This window comes from Dromaius novaehollandiae, chromosome 18 (genome assembly GCF_036370855.1).
Source record: "Dromaius novaehollandiae isolate bDroNov1 chromosome 18, bDroNov1.hap1, whole genome shotgun sequence".
NCBI classification, from domain to species: Eukaryota; Metazoa; Chordata; class Aves; order Casuariiformes; family Dromaiidae; genus Dromaius; species Dromaius novaehollandiae.
The window spans coordinates 16,321,627-16,340,426 of record NC_088115.1 but is presented as its reverse complement, the minus strand read 5'-3'; the positions used below and the strand labels follow the sequence as shown (position 1 = coordinate 16,340,426).

General features: G+C 70.3%; 1 protein-coding gene across 9 annotated transcripts in view; it reads right to left on the bottom strand.

Moving 5' to 3' along the window:
• RBFOX3 (RNA binding fox-1 homolog 3) overlaps window positions 1-18,800 on the bottom strand; it is a 179,945-nt gene that overhangs the window by 986 nt on the left and 160,159 nt on the right. For 5 of the 9 annotated variants that reach the window (XM_064522869.1, XM_064522873.1, XM_064522878.1 and 2 more), the window contains 11 exons: window positions 7,033-7,284; window positions 6,417-6,554; window positions 6,224-6,277; window positions 5,080-5,172; window positions 4,005-4,065; window positions 3,621-3,674; window positions 2,958-3,090; window positions 2,408-2,447; window positions 1,531-1,592; window positions 1,281-1,359; window positions 7-676 (listed from right to left, as the gene is read on the bottom strand). In XM_064522869.1, coding sequence (XP_064378939.1) covers window positions 632-676; window positions 1,281-1,359; window positions 1,531-1,592; window positions 2,408-2,447; window positions 2,958-3,090; window positions 3,621-3,674; window positions 4,005-4,065; window positions 5,080-5,172; window positions 6,224-6,277; window positions 6,417-6,554; window positions 7,033-7,284 — 1,011 coding nt within the window. In that variant the 3' untranslated portion in view covers window positions 7-631. Of the gene's footprint in view, window positions 1-6; window positions 677-1,280; window positions 1,360-1,530; window positions 1,593-2,407; window positions 2,448-2,957; window positions 3,091-3,620; window positions 3,675-4,004; window positions 4,066-5,079; window positions 5,173-6,223; window positions 6,278-6,416; window positions 6,555-7,032; window positions 7,285-18,800 lie in introns of those variants that run through there. The other 4 variants (XM_064522870.1, XM_064522871.1, XM_064522872.1 and 1 more) reach the window with 4 other exon arrangements.

Here is an 18,800-nt window from a genome sequence, read left to right as displayed (position 1 = left end):
CTACAACAGAAACAGAAAGGCAGATCTTTCACCGGGGCGAGCCCGGCGGCGGGCGCGGGGGCCGCGGAGGGGCACCGGCCCGGCCCCCCCGCCATGCCCAGCGCCCGACGGTGCAGCGCAGCGGCCCCCGCCGCGCCCGGAGCAGCACGGTGGTCCCCACGCCGGCTACCTGCCCGGGGGGGAGGGCGGTGCACGGCTGCCCCCGCTATTCCCATGCCATTCCCGCGCCATGGGGGCCCGTTCCCACGCCATTCCCGTGCCATTCCCGCACCGCGGGCGGCCCCGTGGGAAGCGGGAACGCTGGGACGCGCAGGGCCATCGCCGCCCGCCGCCGGCTCCTGCCTCTGCTAGGGGAGGGGAGGTGCTGCCGGGGCGGCGGGCGCATCCCCCGGAGCGAGGCCACGCCGGGAGGAGGAGGAGGAGGAGGAGGAGGAGGAGGAGGAAGGGGCCCCCGCGGCCCCGCGGTGCTGCTGCCGGGGCGGCTCGGGGCCGGCGCAGGGCGGGAGGAGCGCGGCCGGAGGGGAGCCTGGCGCCTCGGTCCTCGGCGGCTCGGCCTCCGCCGGGCGGGTGGGCTGGGTTTGGTGCTAGTGAGCAGTCAGTGTTAGTATTGTGGGGGGCTGGGTCTGTCTTGCTAGTAGGGAGTGAAGCGGCTGTACCCTCCTCGGTATAGACTAGCCTGCAACATCAAAGATGAAAAAAAAAAGCCAATCAGTATGCGAGAGCGAGGCAAAGCCCCTTTCCTCCCTTCTTTCCAAACGGTCGGTGCCCCGGGGAGCGAGAGGGGCTGCCCGGGCCCCGGCCGGCGCCTCCCAGGGCCGCGGCCGCATGGGGCCGGGGGGGGCGCGGAGCGGGGCTGGGCCCCGCTGGGGTCCGGGTTAAAAAAGAAGGAGAAAAGGAAGAAAAAGACGGGTCGGCTTTGAGATCCCGCCCACAAGTGGGGTTTTTCATCTTTGATGCTGGCTGCACGGCTACCTAGGACGGGCGGCGGCGGGCGGCAGGGTGCCGTGGGGCCGGCGCTCCCTCGGGCCGGCTCCGGCGTGCAGGCGCCGGGGCCCCAGCGCAGAGCCGGGGAGGAGAAGGGGCTCCTCGTCCCCGGGGCTGGGCAGGGCGCCGGGCTGCGCGGGGAGGCGCCGGGGTGCGTGGAGCTGCCGCGGGGACGGGGCCCCTCGGAGCAGGGCGGCGGGACGGGGCGGGGGGCCGGACGCCGCGCGGTGCCCCCCTCCCCGGGCGGGCGGCGGGGCCGTGGGAAGCGCGGGACCGCCGGCGGCGGCTGCTCTTACCATGGTGCCGATGCTGTACGTGGCGGCGGGGCCGATGGTGTGGTGGTAGGGGTCCGCGGCGGCGTACACTCGGCCGTAGCTAGGAGCGAGAACAGCGGCGGGCGTTAGCCGGGGGGACGGGGACGCCGGGGCCCCCGGACCGCGACCCCACGGAGGGGGCGGCCGCGGGAGCTCGGTCCCTGCGGCGCGGGGGCTCGTCTCGCCCGGCCCGGCCCCGTGCGGCGGGGGGGCGAGGGGGGCTCGCGCTTACCTGTCGCTGTAGGCAGCGGCGGCGGCGGCGGGCTGGGCGTATCTGTAGGCAGCGTAGCCCCCCTGCAGCAGCGGGAGAGAGGCCGTCAGCGCGGGCCCCCCTGGCCCCCCCATGGGGGGCAGCCGGGGACCCCCCATGCACCGCCCAGGGGCTGCACGGCAGCCGTGCCACCCCGCAGGGAGCCGGTGCCACCGGGCGCGCGCCGGCCTCATTACCATTCCCCAGGGGCTTTCGCAAACATTAACCTTAAAAAAAATTAAATTTCCAGAGGGGAGAGTGTCACCTCCCTCGTCGCGCTAATGAGGTGCCGCGTTAGATAAATCCTCTGCCGCCTGCCCGCAACGGCACCACTGGCCTTTTAATACGGAGGTTAAACGCTGGCGTAACGCGGCGCGCCGGCGCTCGCCGGGGCCGTGAATGCACCGTGGGGGCTGTGCTCGGCGCAGTGCCGTCCTGCCCCGGCCCCACGCGTTGCACCGCGCTGCGCCGTGCCGTGCATGCCGCCGTGCCACCCTGCACGGGCACCGGCGAGACGCAGGCCTGCGGAGCGAGCTCACGGCACGGCACCGCCTTTTCCCGTGCAGCCCCTCTAACTGCGCTCTGCAATTTGCCGGACAAATTAAGGAGGGATGCAAACGGCCACGCGAGCGGCGGTGCTCAGTGAGCGCCCGGGAGGCGGCTGCATGCCGTGCCGTGCTGCACCGTGCCGTGCCGCACCGTGCCGTGCCGCGTTGCACCATGCCGTGCTGCACGGTGCTGTACCGTGCCGTGCTGTGCCGCACCGCGCTGCACCGTGCAGACTGGCGGGGAGGGGGCAGACCCCCCCGGGCAGCCCTCGAGCGCTTCTCCCCCCCGGCACCCGGCGTGCAGCACTTACGTAGATCTCGGCTCCGTAGAACCCGTCCTGGTACACGACCCTGCGGGGGAGGCGGGAGGCGTCAGGAGCCGCGCGCGAGGGGAAACGCGTGTCCGAGCGCAGGCATCGCCCGGGGGCACCGCGCGCCTCCGGCACGGGCACCGGCACCCGAGCAGGCAGGACGCAGCCTCCCGGGGACGCAAAGCCTCAGCCTGGTGTCCCGAGCCTAGCAGGCTCCAGGGCGGGCGCGCGGCGGGGAGGCGATGCCAAGGGGACTTTGCAGGAAAGCCGAGTCGCGAGCGCTGCAGGCCGGCGGAGACGCAGCAACGGCGACGCTGCACGGAGGCCGATGCAGCTTACGTGGTTCTGCTTCCAGCCCCCGTGCTCGTTCCAGCCCGGCCCGAGGCGCCGATACAAGCGCCCTGCTCGGGCTCACGCCGCCAGCCCGCCTGCTCCGCGGAGCGCACGGCGCGGGGGACACGGGGCTCGCTGCTGGGAGCGGGGCGGGCGCGGAAACGCCGCGACCGCGGCGGAGGCGCTTGGGGCTGCCGGCCGAGCCGGCGGTACTCACGCGCCGTAGGTGGGGATGGGCGGCGGCGGCGGGGCGGCGCGGAAGGTGTTGTAGACGGCGCGTCCTCGGCCCCGCAAGTGGGCCCCTCGGTAGGCCACGGCCGTCCCCGTGGCGGGGTAGGGGAACCCCGTTACTGCAGGAGACAGGGAGCCCGCGTCAGCCTGCCTGGAGGTGCAGACCCCGCTCCTCCGCGGGCGTCCCGCGCCTGATCCGGCACGCGCAGCGCTGCAGGGAACGTGCCCGTCGGGGATTCGCCGGGACACCATGAATGCAGGGGGGTGTGGGGATGCGTTGGGGTGCCGTGCATACGGGGGGGTGCATGGGGACGTGCTGGGGCACCGTGCATGCGGGGGGGGGATGTGGGGACATGCTGGGGCACTGTGCATGCAGGTGGGCACATGGGGACGTGCTGGGGCGCCGTGCATGCGGGGGGGGGGGATGTGGGGACACGCTGGGGCACTGTGCATGCAGGGGGGGTGCGTGGGGACATGCTGGGGTGCCGTGCATGCAGTGGGGGGATGTGGGGACAGGCTGGGGCACCTTGCATGCGGGGGGGGTGTGTGGGGATGCGCCAGGGCACCGTGCACGCAGGGTGCAGCGGGCAGCGCGGCTGGCGGCCGTGCCGAGGGCGCCCGCAGGGACCCGGCCCGCCGGGGACGTTACCTGCATAGAACTCGGGGCCGTAGACGGCTCCCACCACCGGGTTCAGCTTCCAGCCTGCGGGGGGGAGAGCGGGTGAGGCCCCACGTCACGGCCGCGCCGGCACCTCGGATGCGCCCCGGCACCGGCACACCACGGCACGGCAGCCCCCAGCCTGGCCGCAGCGGCACGGGGCGCGTTCAGGTGCTGGGGACAAGCGGCACGTCGCGGAGAGCCGGGATGGCGGCGCCCCGCCGGGGTTTGGGTGCCCGGCGTTCGGGTACCGCTTGCGGGAAGCCCGGCAGCACCGCCAGCCCATGGCAGCAAGGCACCCCGGGATGCTCGGCCCCCTCCAGACCACACTGGGGCCCCCAGCAGCCCCCCAGCCTCGCCGCCGCTGGCCCTTACCGTTGGTGTAGGGGTTTGTCGCCTTCTTGTTCGTCATGACCCGGGCCGTGGCGTTGTTCACCTGCAGGACAGAGGGGCGGGGCAGCTCAGTGCTTGCACGCAGCCGGCCAGGCCACGGTCCAGGGACCCGCTCGGTGCACGTCGCTGCCGCTTCCAACGCCGGAGCCGGGCCAGCAGCGCGGGGAGACACGGGACGAGCTCCCTCCCGCAGCTGCGCGGTGGTGACACGGTCCTGCCCGTGCCCGTGCCACTGGCATCGTCATTCCCACCCCGGTGCCACGGTGAACGTCATCACCGGCAACTGAAACCCCGCGCGGGTCGGGAGGCCGGGTGCTGCGGTGCTGCGCCGTCGCCTGCTCCCAGGGTCCGATGGGGGCTGCAGCACCGATGCGTTGCAGCAAGAGCCCTGCCAGACCCCAGCGAGCAGGGGCGAGCGCTGGCCTCCGTGGCACCGCGCCGGCGGAAGGGGGTCACCGGGCCCTGCCAGGGACCTTCGCGTCCCACTGCTCGCTGGGATGCCTCCAGCCTGTCCCGCAGGCGGGCAAAGCGCGCCGGAGCCTGGCTCGGTGCCCCCGGCCTCTCCGGGCAGCTGAACGTGCCGCAGGGACGCCTGTGCGGATGCACCCGGCTCTGCCCTGCCGGCCCCTCCGCGGGCCTAATCCCAAACCCGGGCAGGGCGCCGGGGCCAGGGGGGTGACTCCCGCCTGCTCTCTGTCCTGCGCCCTGTGCGGGAGGCTGGTGTCCGCCGCCAGCGCGGCCGCTCCCCGCGGCCCCCACGCATGCCCCCCCCGTGCGGCGTGCTCGGCGCGCATGCACGGCGCCGCGGAAGCATGCTCCCGGGACCGTGCCGGAGCGACTCCCGCGGGCTGCGCCAGGCAGGGCTGCGCTGGGGCTGGGGCCGGAGCCGGAGCCGGAGCGTCCCGGCCCGGAGGAGCGGGAGGAGACCCCGGGCGGCGGGAGCGAGCCCGTGCCCCGGGCAGCCCTGCTCCGCCCACAGCCCCGGCGCCGCGGGAGGGGGATGCACGGCACGCAGGGGGATGCACGGCAGGCAGGGCACCAGCACTTATCTGAGCACCTCAATCTTCCGGCCCTCTACGATCGTGCCATTCAGCTTCTCTCGCGCCCGGTCGGCATCTGTGCTAGTTTCAAAAGTTACAAACCCAAAACCCTGTGAGCAGAGGAGAAAAGGAGAAAGAAAGACAGAGAGAGACAGAGAGAGAGGGTGCGGGGACAGAGAGAGAGAGGGGGTGAATCAGGAGAGCTGGCAGAAGAGAGAAGGCTGCCGCTGTGCAGAGACGGATGCCCGGGCGGCTCCCGCGCGGAGCCTCCGAGGGGTCCCGGCTCCGGGTCCCGGCGTCGCCCCGCCAGCTGGGAGAAGAGGCTGGGGAGAGGGGCACAGAAAGCAGGGAAGAGACAACAGAGACAGCCACACACAGAGGGACACAAGCGGCCCGGCGCGGGCGCGGGACAGAGAGCCAGCCCGCCCGCCCGCCCTCCCGCCGGGCTCGGGCCGGAGGCGCCCGGCGTCTCTCCCGGGCAGCGCAGGGCAGCGGGATGGTGCCGTCCCTCCTGCCGGCAGCACGCCGGGGATGGTGCACGCCCCGGGGACGGGGACGGTGCATGTCCCGGGGACGGGGACGGTGCATGCCCTGGGGACGGGGACGGTGCACGCCCTGGAGCTGGGAACAGTGCATGCCCCGGGGACGGGGCTGGGGCATGCCCTGCAAATGGTGCATGCCCTGGGGACAGGGATGGTGCACGCCCTGGGGCTGGGGACAGTGCACGCCCAAGAGACAGTGCACATCCCAGGGATGGGGCCAGTGCACGCCCTGGGGCTGGGGATGGCTCATGCCCTGGGGACGGGGACAGTGCACGCCCCAGGGACAGTGCACAGCCCGGGAACGGGGCTGGTGCACACCTTGGGGATGGTGCACACCCCAGGGCCAGCACATCCCCTGGGGCCGGGGCATGCCCGGGTAACCCGTGCCTCTGTCCCGCGGCCGTGCCGGGGTGCTCCCGCGCGGCAGGCGCCGGCCTCGGAGGCGGATGCGAGAGAGAGAGAGAAGCAGCAGCGCGGGGGCAGGAGAGGAGGGGGAGAGCGGGGAAGACAAGCTGCCAGGGCCCCGGGGGCCTTCCCAGGAGAAACGCACATGTCACGGGGCCGCCTGGCCCGCTCCCCGGGGCTCGCTGCAACGGCGCCGGCCTCGGGCAGCACCCACCTTGGAGCCCCGCTCGTTGAAAATTATCTCCACGTCGAGGATCTTCCCAAATTGCTGCAAGCGGAGAGAGCAGAGGGGTGAGTGCCCTCAGGGCCGCCCGCGGCGCAGGGCTGGGCGCCCGGGGCGGGACGGTGCCGCAGGGCAGGGCGGGTGGCGGGGAGGGGGCTGCCGCAGCCCGGGGGGCCGCACTCACCCCGAACATTTGCCGCAGGTCGGGGTCCCGGAACCGAAAGGGGATGTTGGAGACGTGTAACCGCTTGGGCTGCTGCTTGTCTGTGTTCTCTGAGGGGTGTAGCTGTTGGCTGTCTGTCTGTGCCGCTTCGTCTGTCTGCTGCGGAAGCAACGCCGTGCCGTCGGCCGGGCTCTCCGCAGGGACCCGGCTCGGCACGCCGCCCGTCTCCCCCCCCCGCCTCCCCCCCCGTGGCCCTGCCCGCTCCCCGGCCAGACCCCAGGCCCCCGCCGCGAGCCGACGGCTCCTCGGAGGGGAGGGGAGGGGGGGCTGGCGGCCCCCGGCACGGTGCCGGGCTGCGACCGCGGGCACGCGCCTGTGCTGGGGGCCGGGGGGGGGGCCGCCCCACGCTCACCCCCGCGTGCCGGGCGCGGGGCTGCGTGGCTGGGCTGGGAAGCGCTCGGCTCAGCACTTTCCCCCCGGAGCTGCATTACAGCCGCGTAATTGAAGCGATGGGATTGGGAAGCGGCCAAGCAGGTAGATTACGAGTGATTAGAAGTGACGGGGGGGCTGCGACAGAGCCAGCCGGCAGCCGAAGCGCCCGCTTCCTGGGCGGCCCCGTGCCGCCGCCCGCGCTTACCGGTGCCGTCTGCGTCCCTGCTATGGACTGTGTGCTGGCGTCGGTGCCCGGCTGCTCGGCGTGGCTCTGTGCTGGTGTGTAGAGGGTCATGGCGTGCTCCGGTACTGTGCTTTGCCCCGAGTAGTCCGGCGTGGGGTGGGGGTGCGGCGGCGCGTACTCTGCGGGGATCCCGTTCTGGGGAGGCGGGGGGTACTGGGCCGGGGGGTAGGGCTGGGCCATCGCGTCCGGCGGAGCCGTGGCGTCCTGGTTGCCCTGCCGGGAGACACGGCACCAGCCTCCTTACGGGCTGCACCCCTCGCCGCGCCGAGGCCCCGCGATGCCGGCACGGTCCCGGGGAACGGTCCCGGCCCGGGATTCGCTGACCCGCCGGCTGGCTTTTAGCCCTCCCGCCCCAAACTTGGCGCCTTCTCCATGCACCAGCTGCGCCTGCATCCCATCGCATTGCATCCCATCGCATTGCATCCCATCGCATTGCATCCCATCGCATTGCATCCCATCACATTGCACCCCACCACATCCCATCGCATTGCATCCCGTCGCATTGCATTGCATTGCATCCCACCCCATTGCATCCCATCCCATCCCATCACCCCACGTGGCACGAGGAACAGGGCAGCCCTCAGCTCGGAGCACGGCAGGGGGACACCGGCCGTGCCGCTCCCGGGGGGCTGTGCAGCATCGCCGCCCCTTTTTAGCCAACACCGCGTCCCCAGCACTCGGCCCCGGCGTGGGCAGCGCGGAGGAGCGGGAGCAGAGCCGGGGCCCCGGCAGGCGGGAGGGACCCGGGGGAGCAGCTCTTGGCAAACCCGAGACGGGCATCAATTAACTGCTAAATATTTGATTAGATGCTTTGCTCTAACGCAGCTGGCCTGGCCGCCCCGGTCAAACGGGGTGAGCTGCCGGGGCCGGCGTGGGGCAGTGGGGCTGGCGGGAGCGCGGCCGCCCCGGCGTCCTGCAGCACCCGGTGCCCGTTCCCGCGCACCCCCGTGCACCCATGCCTCGCCTGCGCACCCCGCGCTGCACGCACACGCACACGCACGCGCCCCCGGGCAGGGAGGCTATTGCCAAATAACGGCGTAGAGCCCCGTCTCGCATAGGCGCTACGGGCAGCCGGGGCGCCCACCCTGCCTCCCCCCGAAGCCGGCGGCGGGCGCGGGAGCCGGCACGGCCACAGCTCTCCCGTGCCCCGGCGGCGCTGGGCACTCGCCCTCCCGTGCGGACGAGGACTGCGGCCCCCCGGGGCGCGGCTGGGCCCCCTCTCCGGGGAGATTTTTACATCCCGATGGTGCCAAGAGCAGGACCGCGGCCCCCAGGGCTGCCCGGGTCGGGGGACGCGGCGGGCGCCCGGGCAGGGCCAGTCCCCACCTGCGCAGGTCCCCGGCACCGCTGGCTGCCCGCCAGCCCGTCCCGACAGCCACCTCCATATCCGTTATTAATTAGGGCTGTCGCAGCGCTTGTCAGCCCCGGTGTTATTTCATTCAGGGCCCATTAGGTTCCCCGGTCGCGCTGCTCGCCGTCACCGCCGGTGCTGCGGCGGCTCAGATCTACGGCTCCCCCGCGCCTCCCGCCGCCCATCAATCCCGGCGCCGCCGCCGGCCGCTCACCTCCGCACGGGCCCGGCCCCGGCGCAGCGGCATCCCGGCGTGGGCCCCGGTGCCCGGCGGCCCTGGCGGAGCGATGCCCGGCGGTGCAGGGAAGCGGCGGCCGCGGCCCTCCCGGGGGAGCTGCCGGGGGGGGGGGGCGGGGGGGGACACGCTCCTGCGCGGCAGTTTGAAGGGCGGTTTTCCGCACTTTCATTAAAAGATATTCCGGTTATTAATGGCCCACAGCCCTCGTTTAGCAAATGAGACGGGAGATGAGAGCAGCGCCCAAGACGGCGCGCGGAGCCAAGCTCGCGCCCGGCGGGACCTGGGGATGCCCGCGGCCCCGGGGGGGACAGGCAGCCGCGGAGGGGGCCGGGGGCTCCCCCGAGGGGGGAAAGCAGCCCTGGGGGCCCGGCTTTGCTGCCGGCTCCTGCAGCCCGGCCGGCTCCTGCTGCCTCATCGCTCCTTGGCAAAGCACCGCGCCGAGGCGCCCTGGGACGCCGGAGCCCCCCACGAGCGGCTCCGGGACGGGGACATCGCCGCCGGCGAGCGATGCACGGCGCTGGCAGCGGGGGGGCTGGGGGCCGGCGGGGCTGGGGGCCGCGCTGCTGCACCCCGGGCAGGCAGGGGGTGGATCTCATCATTAGCTGATTAAATGTCCCTCATTAACGAGTTTCTTTAATTAATGAAGTTTTTTTGTTTGCTCCACTTGCTCTCCGCGCCGCACTCTGCCTCCTCAGCACAATCCAGGCCATTTCCTTGCAAGTCATTTAGCGCGTGGGGCCGGTTCCTGCCGACGCCGCACTTTGGTGATTGCGCCTGTCAGCTCGCCGCTGACGACTCCATTTTTAACATTTTCTCCTTTTTAAGAAAATAACGCACCAAGCCCCAGCAAAGCAGAGCAAGCGCCCGAGCACCCAGCCGAGCGGAGGATGCCCGTGCCGATGAGCCGGGCGGCTCCGGCTCCCCCGCTCCGGGGGCTGCCACGACCTGGCCCCGGCTCCGTCCCTGCTTCCCGCCTGCCGCTGCCGGTCACGTGCCTTTCCCGAGGAGGAAAACACCGTAAATTTTTGATGACGGTGGCTGTGCCCAGTGCAGTGTGAGAGCTCGCTGAATTATTAAGCCGCTCATTACACTGCGTCACTCACCGGCCACCTACCTCCGGCCGGGGGGGACCGGCAGCAAATGTCAAGCGGCTGCAAAGCGGCCGCCGTGGGACTCGGACGCCCTCCACCCCGCGGCACCCGGCACCGGCCCCGTGGCGGTCCCGGGGGGCCAGACGTGCCCGTGTCCAGCCAAAGCCCGGTGGCACCCCCCGCGCTGCAAACACCAGCGCAGCTGCACCAGCCCCAGGGCAGGAACCCCCCCCCGCCCCGGCCGGGCAGGAGCGCGGGAGGCGTTGCAACGGGGCACGTTGCAATGGGCTGGAAACTGAATCATCGATGTCTAATCGAGTGCCCTCCGTGAGCAGCCCCCGCTGCCCGCTAACGGCATTTCCCCATTGCCCCCCTGCCTGGGCAGGGGGGGTCACCCCAGCCGGCATCGCCCCGTCCCGTCTGCCCTCACGGGCTGTCCCAGCCCCAGGCCCGCGCCCAGCCCCGGCACGCAGAGCTGCCCGTGCAGAGCCGCTCCCGGGATCACGGGCCGCCTGCGAGGGGGACGCCGGGGTCCCGGGGACCTACCGGGGACTCGAGCCCGGGCCGTTTTCCTGAGACGCCTGATGAACCGGCTGCCTCCCCAGCACAGCGCGGGGCCACGGGACGGCGCGGTGCTGCCCTAGGACGCAGGAGCGCTGCTCGAGCACGCCCGGTGCCGGGGTGAGCGGCTAGCAGTGTGCTGGCCCGCGCGGGCCGGCAGGGCATCCTCCCGCCTGCGGTCGGCATCCGCATCCCAACCCCGCCGGAGCATCCGAGGCAAAGAAGGACATCCGCGAGGCTGCAAGCAGAGGCGTTCCCGCGGCTTGGGGCAGCCCGTGCATCCCGCGGGCGCTGCACCGCGCAGGCGGCACCCACCGCCTCGGCCCGGGCTCGCTGCCATGCGGTCCTGGCAGCCCCTCGCAGCGCGGCGAGGCAGCCCGAGCCCGGAGCCGGGCAGGAAGGGCGCCGAGTGCTCCCCGGAGCCCGGCGTGTGCCGGCTGCACCAGGGCAGCCGCTCGCTGCCGCAACAGGTCTGCAGCGCGCTGAAAGGAGCCTGGGCCGCCCCGCTGCCTGCCGCGGCCCTGGGGATGCCAGGGCGATGCCGAGGAGCACCCATTGCCGCGGAGGAGCCGAGTGCAGGAGACACCCGCACCGGCCGCGTGAGCGTCCCCACAAGCTCCCTGCGCGGCGGCCGCGCTAATGACTGTCAACATGAAACAGAGGCCGCGAAGGGGAAGAAAATGACTCCCTGAAAAGGAATTGACTGATCCCCGTCATTTCTCAAGGAATCACTGACCTGTGAATATTTCATTACCCAAAATGCCGCGCCATCCATACAGAGCAGCGCGCCGGGGCCGGGCGCAGGCACGAGCTGTGGACTGGGCACCGTGGGGGGAGCGCAGCGGCGTGCACGGTGCACGGGGGGCCGGGGCCGGCCGGGACGGCGGGATGCAGGCGGGGAGCTGCGGAGGCTGGAGGCGGCCGCGTTTAGCGTCTCCGGAGGCCCGGGGAAGGGAGCTGGCTCCGGCGCCGGGACACGGTGACCCCCTCCCTGGCGGCAGCTGCCGGGGAAGGAGCACGGGACCCGCAGCCCTCGCCCGCTCCCGGCTCACCGTGCCTGGCGGAGCGGCTCTGCCGGCGGCGGCTTGCGGCAGGATGGCACCAGGACGCGCAAGCCGCCCCGCACCGCGCCGGCAGGTTGCACTGGCTGTGGCCAGCACGAGGGTCCCGGGGGGGCGGCTGGGGTGCGGGAGCGTGGCTCCGGGCGGGAAGGGCTGGGGGGTCCAGCCTGGGCTCCTGGCTCCATCAGCCGGAAACTTCGGAGCTGAGGCGGCATGAAATATTCATGAAGTAAATGGTGCAATTTCATCTGCATTCAGCCAACTCCATGGATATTTCAGCACGTTATGAAATGATAATGTTGTGTAACTGAGGCGAGACGGGGCGACCCCCCCCAGCCCCCCCGAGGGCGGCCGCCGGCGCAGGGGCCGCCGGGGCTCCCTGGAGCAGCCCCCCCCTGGCACGCGCGGCACCGGCAGGTCTCGCCGAAGGGAAGCAGCCAGACCGGCTCCCCCGAGCATCGTGCAGGAGCACAGCGGGGTGGGATGCACGCGTGCGGCAGCAGGACTTCCCGGAGCGCCAGTCTCCGGCAGCCGCCGAATGCAGCAGAAAGGAGCTGGGGAAAGCCGGGAACACGTGGCACAGGCTTGCCGGCAGAAACCTGGACCCGCAGGTGCGGGAAGCAGCCGGAAAAGGATGCGCATCCTTGGCAGGGGCTACCCAAGCTACCTGCTCCCCCGGGCATGCGGGCGCTGAGCAGCTCCATGCACCAAGGCCAGGTGACCCCGGGGGTAGCCGCGGCTCCCGGTGCCAGCAGGGAATACAGGGCCAGAGCCGAGCTCTCGGGAGCCACCGCTGCTGCAGGAAAGGCTGCAGGGTGCCGACCCGGAGCATCCCGATGGCGAGGCGCGCAGGGGCTCGTTGGGGGGGGGGATGCAGCCCTCCTCAGGGTGCCAGAGCCCCTCTGCCAGGTGCTGGTGGCCCGTCGCACCCCACGCACGGGCAGCAGGGCCTGGAGAGGCGTGAAGCCGAGCGTGCATCCTCCTCCGGCCGGGTGCTGCTCACCGGCAGCGCCAGGGGCCCTCCAAGGCCCGCGGCTGGTGCAAGGAGGCCGGAGTTGGGCTCCCCTGCGCCGGACCACACCGGCACCTGCCGGCGAGAGCAAGGGCTGGATCCCGGGAGTGCACAGCACGGCGCGGAGCAGGACGGAGCTCCCTGCGCATCCCCGGCCGGCGCCTTCCCGCGACTCCCTGCTCTCGCCGTGCCACCACCAGCGCCCCGCTCCCCGCATGCCCAGTGCTCCCACGTGCGTGCAGCGGGGCTGGCGCGGGCAAACACGCTCGCGTGTACACACGGAGCCGAGCTCCCTCACACAAACCCCTCTAATAGGCAGTCAGGAGCATAATTTTTCCTCTAATTACATATTCAGCACTTCTGAGAAAATGAGATTTTGGTAATTCAATTGGACTGAGAAGCAGGGCTATAATAAAATGAAATTTGTAACAATCGTGCAGTTAAATTAGTTAAATGGAGAGGAAGGAGCTGTGGAAAATTGACCCCTCGATCTCCTAAAGACTAATCAGACATTTGAACCGAGTTGTGCTAACAAAGCCCCCGGGGTGCTGCGGAGGCGGCGCGCGGGGGGGAAACGGGAGACGGCGCGGGGAAGAGCCGGGGAGCCGGGACGGGGGAGGCTCCGCACCGCCCGGCACCCCGCAGAGCTGCCCGGCCTCCCCGCGCCCCGGCAGCACACCCCGGCACGGGGCAGGGCCGGGGGCTGCGGGGACACAGCAGTGCCGGGCGTGCATGGGGATGGCTGCAGTGTGCAGCTGTGCCCCACATCTGGCGGGCGTTGCCGGGCGCCACATCTGGCTGGGTGCGGAGCAGGGCGAGGGGCGTCCCGCGAGCCGGAGGGGCTCCGGAGCGGGGACGAACTCATTAGCCTCAACATTTACCTTGTTGTTCGTCCTATTTTTTTTCTTTTTCTTCCTCGTGTAAAAGAAAGGGATAAAAAGACGCATTTCTCATTTGCAAGTTAATTAGTCTAATTAGCTCTAATTAAGAGCTCCCCACACAATGCGGATCACAAGCAAGCTGCCGCCCGCTCCCTCTCCGTGCCCCCTGGTTTCCACGCGGCACAGGAGGCTGGCGGGGCCGCACGGTCCTCGGCACCGCTGCCGGCACCCGCGGCACAGGGAGCAGAGCGTGCAGAGCCTGGGGGTCCCGCGGCTTTGCCACCTCCCCGCAGCAGGACTCGGGTTCGAGGGTCTCGTGCCGCCGTCCCGGCCGGGCACCTGGCCCCAAGAGCAGCCACGGTGCCGTCCCCTCGCCCCGGCGGCCCCGCCGCCTCCCCGCACGGCCCGGGAGCAGATGCCGCGCGGCGCTGCCGAGCAGCGGCAATCATGTCACTTTATGTGTCATTTTCTCCTCGGGTGACGCGAGCGGTGAAGGATCGCTGCTCGGAGACGAGAGGGAAATCATGACAAAGCGCCGCGAGCCCGGCGCGCGGGCAGGGGAGGGGGGATGCCGGCGTGCACCAGGACACGGCGGCAGAGCCCGGGGCTCCGCAGGCAGGGAAGGGGCGTCGCGGGCAGGACAGGTGCCAGGCCCGGACGAGACCCGCGGCTCTGCCACCCGCACCGGCGCGCTCAGCACTGCAGAGTGCCGCGGGGTGCCAAGCCGTCGCGGCTGTGCAGACACGTGCACTGCTCCCCAGCACCTGTGTGGAGCCGGCGAGGGCTGCGGGAGCCGGGCGCAGCAGCTCTGCGGCCCGCTGCCGGAGGGGGAACGGCTGCGCTTCCCCAGGGAGTGGGAGCGCGTGCTGCTGCGCCGGGACCCGCGGCCGCAGGGCGCTTTGCCGGGTGCTGGGACCCGCTTTGCAGGGTGCTTTGCAGGGCGGGTGCCCAGAGCACCTCCCCTCCCGCAGCCCCTGCAGCGAAGCCCCCACAGCGAAGCCCTTGCAGCATCCGTGCGGAGCGGCAGGGCCGTCCAAGCGCCGCTCGGCTCCCATCCCCGTCCCCGTGAGCTGCCGCCCCAGACTGGGGCTCCTTCCAGCGCTTGTCTCACTCTGTTTAATAAGTTCTCGGTGCCAGGGATCACATTTCAGCAGCGCTGCTTACACAGGGGCCTGGAGCAAATCCTGCTGATTCTGTGCAAACCCAATTTGTAATAGCTGCACAGCCCCGGCAAGACGCAAAGGCAGCGGGGGCCGGGGGCTGCCCGGGGGCCGCCGGGCTGGCAAACACCGGCGCCAGCCGCCGCGCGGGAGCCGCGAGCGCGACAAAGCGGGGAGGTGCCCGGGAGCGGCCCCAGCCCGGGCTCGCGGCAGCCGCTGGGAAACGCACCCGACCCTCCGCAGGTGACCGCTGCGACGCCTCCCCGATGGCCGCCACGACCCCCTCCCCACGGCCGGGACGCAGCCTTGCCCGCCTCCTCCCGCGACGCCCCGGCCGCGGGAACGCCTGCTCCACCGAGCTCCGGCTCTGCCGCCGGCACGGCCGCTCTCCTCCGTCTACGGTAAAATGCAGGTCGAGCCTGTGCAACAGGGCTCACACCAGCACTGCACACCCTGTGCTGAGGGCTCACACCGGCCCTGCACACCCCGCACCCAGGCTCACGCACACCCTGCACCAGGGGCTCATGCACACCCTGCACCGGGGGCTCATGCACACCCTGCACCAGGGGCTCATGCACACCCTGCACCGGGGGCTCACACCAGCACTGCACACCCTGTGCCGAGGGCTCACACCGGCCCTGCACACCCTGCGCCCAGGCTCACGCACACCCTGCACCGGGGGCTCACACCGGCCCTGCACACCCCGCACCCAGGCTCACGCACACCCTGCACCAGGGGCTCACGCACACCCTGCACCGGGGGCTCACACCAGCACTGCACACCCTGCAGCGGGGGCTCACACCGGCCCTGCACACCCCGCACCCAGGCTCACGCACACCCTGCAGCGGGGGCTCACACCAGCACTGCACACCCCGCACCCAGGCTCACGCACACCCTGCACCAGGGGCTCACGCACACCCTGCACCGGGGGCTCACACCGGCCCTGCACACCCCGCACCCAGGCTCACGCACACCCTGCACACCCCGCACCCAGGCTCACGCACACCCTGCACCCCGCTGCGCGTGCGGGCGGTCCCCCCTCCGCGGCACACTCTGCCCGGCCCCACGCTGAAAGCTCCCCAGCTCTTGCCATCATCACCCCGTGCTGCTGCGGGGCAGCAGGGGCTGCGGGGCCAGCACTGGCCCGGGGCCTCGCCGCGGCAGAAGCCGCAGTCCACGCGCAAACCCGCGCACCATTGCTCTGGGTGTGTTTGCGTTTCCCCTGCCCGACATCCCCCGCTTCTGCACCACAGCACTGGGAAAACAGAACTGCCTTCCTCAGACAGCTGCTTTTCTCTTTTGCAAAGTGAATATTCCCGCTCGCGGGTGCCCAGGGCAGTAATGCTGCTCTGGGCCAGGCGCTGCATCCTCCCGGTGCCCCAGTGGCTCAGGACCTGCTCCAGCCCCGCCGCTGCACGGCTGCAAACCCTGGGAACGGGGTGGCATCACCCTGCTGGGGCCCTGCCACTGCACAGATGCAAACCCCAGGAACGGGGTGGCATCGCCCTGCTCCAGCCCTGCCACTGCACGGCTGCAAACCCCAGGAAGGGGGTGGCATCGCCCTGCTCCAGCCCCGCCGCTGCACGGCTGCAAACCCCAGGAATGGGGTGGCATCGCCCTGCTCCAGCCCTGCCGCTGCACGGCTGCAAACCCCAGGAACGGGGTGGCATCACCCTGCTCCAGCCCTGCCACTGCACGGCTGCAAACCCCAGGAAGGGGGTGGCATCGCCCTGCTCCAGCCCTGCCGCTGCACAGATGCAAACCCCAGGAACGGGGTGGCATCGCCCTGCTCCAGCCCTGCCACTGCACGGCTGCAAACCCCAGGAAGGGGGTGGCATCGCCCTGCTCCAGCCCTGCCGCTGCACGGCTGCAAACCCCAGGAACGGGGTGGCATCACCCTGCTCCAGCCCCGCCGCTGCACGGCTGCAAACCCCAGGAATGGGGTGGCATCGCCCTGCTCCAGCCCTGCCGCTGCATGGCTGCAAACCCCGGGAAGGGGGTGGCATCACCCTGCTCCAGCCCCGCCGCTGCACGGCTGCAAACCCCGGGAAGGGGGTGGCATCGCCCTGCTCCAGCCCCGCCGCTGCACGGCTGCAAACCCCGGGAAGGGGGTGGCATCGCCCCGCTGGGGCCCCGCCGCGCTGTCGGCCAGCAGTCCCCTCCGCTCGATAGACGCAATGCGCCTCGCGCGCGAGAGCCCCGTTTCGAGCTGTCAGCAGGAACCGGGGGAAGAGCTGGCACTTAGCACTCAGCCTTCATGGCAAGAGCAACTGGGGAGCCAAGTTACCGCCGTGACTTTGCAGATCCCTGCGAGGAGCGCGAGGAGCAGGGCCTTCGTCCCCAGCACGCAAACCCGGACGCGCCGCCCGGCCCCCCAAGCAAAAGCTGCAAACGCCCCAAACTCGGGGCGATTCGACGACGCCGGGCTCACATGCACCTCATCTGCGCCCGGGGCTCTGAGCTGCCGCGTGCCGCTCCGAGGGCGCGCGCAGGACGTGCATACGGCACAGGTTTGCACGGGCAGGCCGAGCGTGCTACCCTAATTAGCTCTGCTTCTTCGTTAAGCCATATCCCTCCAACGACTGCCTGTAATGCTTTAAAGAATGATAGATACTAAATCTAATTTAATCTACTCATCCACCCATCACTATAGTACTAAAATAAGAATATACCTATAAAAAGAGCATCACCAGGCAGTGTAGGCCTAAATTATAGCTATTGTGGGAAAACCGGCTTTGCAAAAGCTAAAATTAATGCCGGTGTTTTTGATATATTGAAAAAAGTGAAAACACATTTTTTTGCGGCTTTAAAGCCTCTCCTCCACTGTGCATGAAAACCGAAAGCTGCAGTGCGGGACGAGCGCCCGCGAGCCAGAGCAGCCACCAAACAGCAGGATTTGGGCTCTCAAATCCGCGACGCGCACAGGGAGGGGGAAGGAACCGGTTTTTAAGAGAAGCCGCTGTTGCAGTACGCTGGAATACTGCTAGGAATAGACTTGCTCCCTAAAAATACGATATTCTAAACTTGGCAGCAGCCCTTTTGGAAAGGAATTTTCCAAGCAGCCTTTTGCAGAGCCGTTTCCTCGGGAGGCTGGTGCTGCTCAGAGGAGCTTCCCGCGCCACGGGCCGGGGTCCCGGGACCGGGGACACCCCCGACGCGGGGAGCAGGACCCGGGGTCGCTTCTGCGGGGGGCTTCAGCCCAGCTGCAAATCCACCTACACCAGTGCATGGCCCCGGCATGCAAATAGTTTGCTGCGCAGATGCCCAAGCCCAGGTCTCGCCGCTCTCCCTCGGCGACGCGGAGCCCCGGAGGTGAGGCCTGTTCCGGGTCAGCAGCGCGTCTCTTCCTGCAGCGATTAACTGCTCTTCTGCTAATGCAGCTGAGCCACTTCTTAAGCAGTCACTGGTTCCTGCTAACTGAATGCAACGACCAAAGCCTCCCTCTGCGCTCAGGTCTCCACCGAACGAGCAGCTCAACGTTACAACGAGACCCCGCGCAGTCGCAGTGCTCCCGTCTCCCGGCACTGCCCAGGCAGCGAGAGCCGCTGGGACGCGCAGCCAGCCCCTCCGCCGGCATTTGGCTAATTCAAGTTCTGCAGACAACGCCATTTCTTGGTCATCCCTTTGAATACTGCCGCTATCAGAAATGTTGGTGCTGGGAAGCTAGAGAAACACGAGCTGCCTCCTTCGGGAACGGGTACAGCAAAGCCAACAAGTTCCCTGCTGGGAGAGCACGTGCCCCGTGCGCGGGGCCGCGGGGCCGAAGCTGCACCGCCGCGGAGGGGCCGATGGACGGGGCTCGGCCGGGTGAGGAAGCCGCTGACGGCACCTGCACCCCTGCAGCAGCTCTGCGCTGCCGGTGCTCCCGGACCTGGGGCAGGGACACGCCATCCGCGCGGGGACCTCGTTTCCAGCACAGTTTCCAGCCACCAGCTCTCCCCGTGTATTTGCACAACCCGTACCTGATGCACACACTCCTGCCTCACTGCACGAGCGCAGGAACGCTTCAGTCACAGACATGTGGCCACTGAGGTCTGAACTATCCGAACTTTCCACAGCCAACCTCGGCTCAGGAAAACCTTTGGAAAAAGAAGTTTGTGCAACTTTTCCGAGCTGTTTCTAGGGGCGCAAGGGCGACGCGTGCCCAGGCCGGTTGGAGGCAAGCGCGGGGGCTGAGCACCCGCACACGCAGCGACGGCATCGTGGCTCCGTGCGCTCCCTTTGCCCGGGTGGGATAGAGCGGTGCACGGCCAACATCCCAAGGGAACTCCGGGGCCGAGCCCCGAGGCGCGGGCGATGGGCTGGCAGCCTGCTCCACGCCAGCCGCTGCGGGAGTGGGGACGGCGCAGCCCCGCTCGCCCCGCGCCCTTCTGC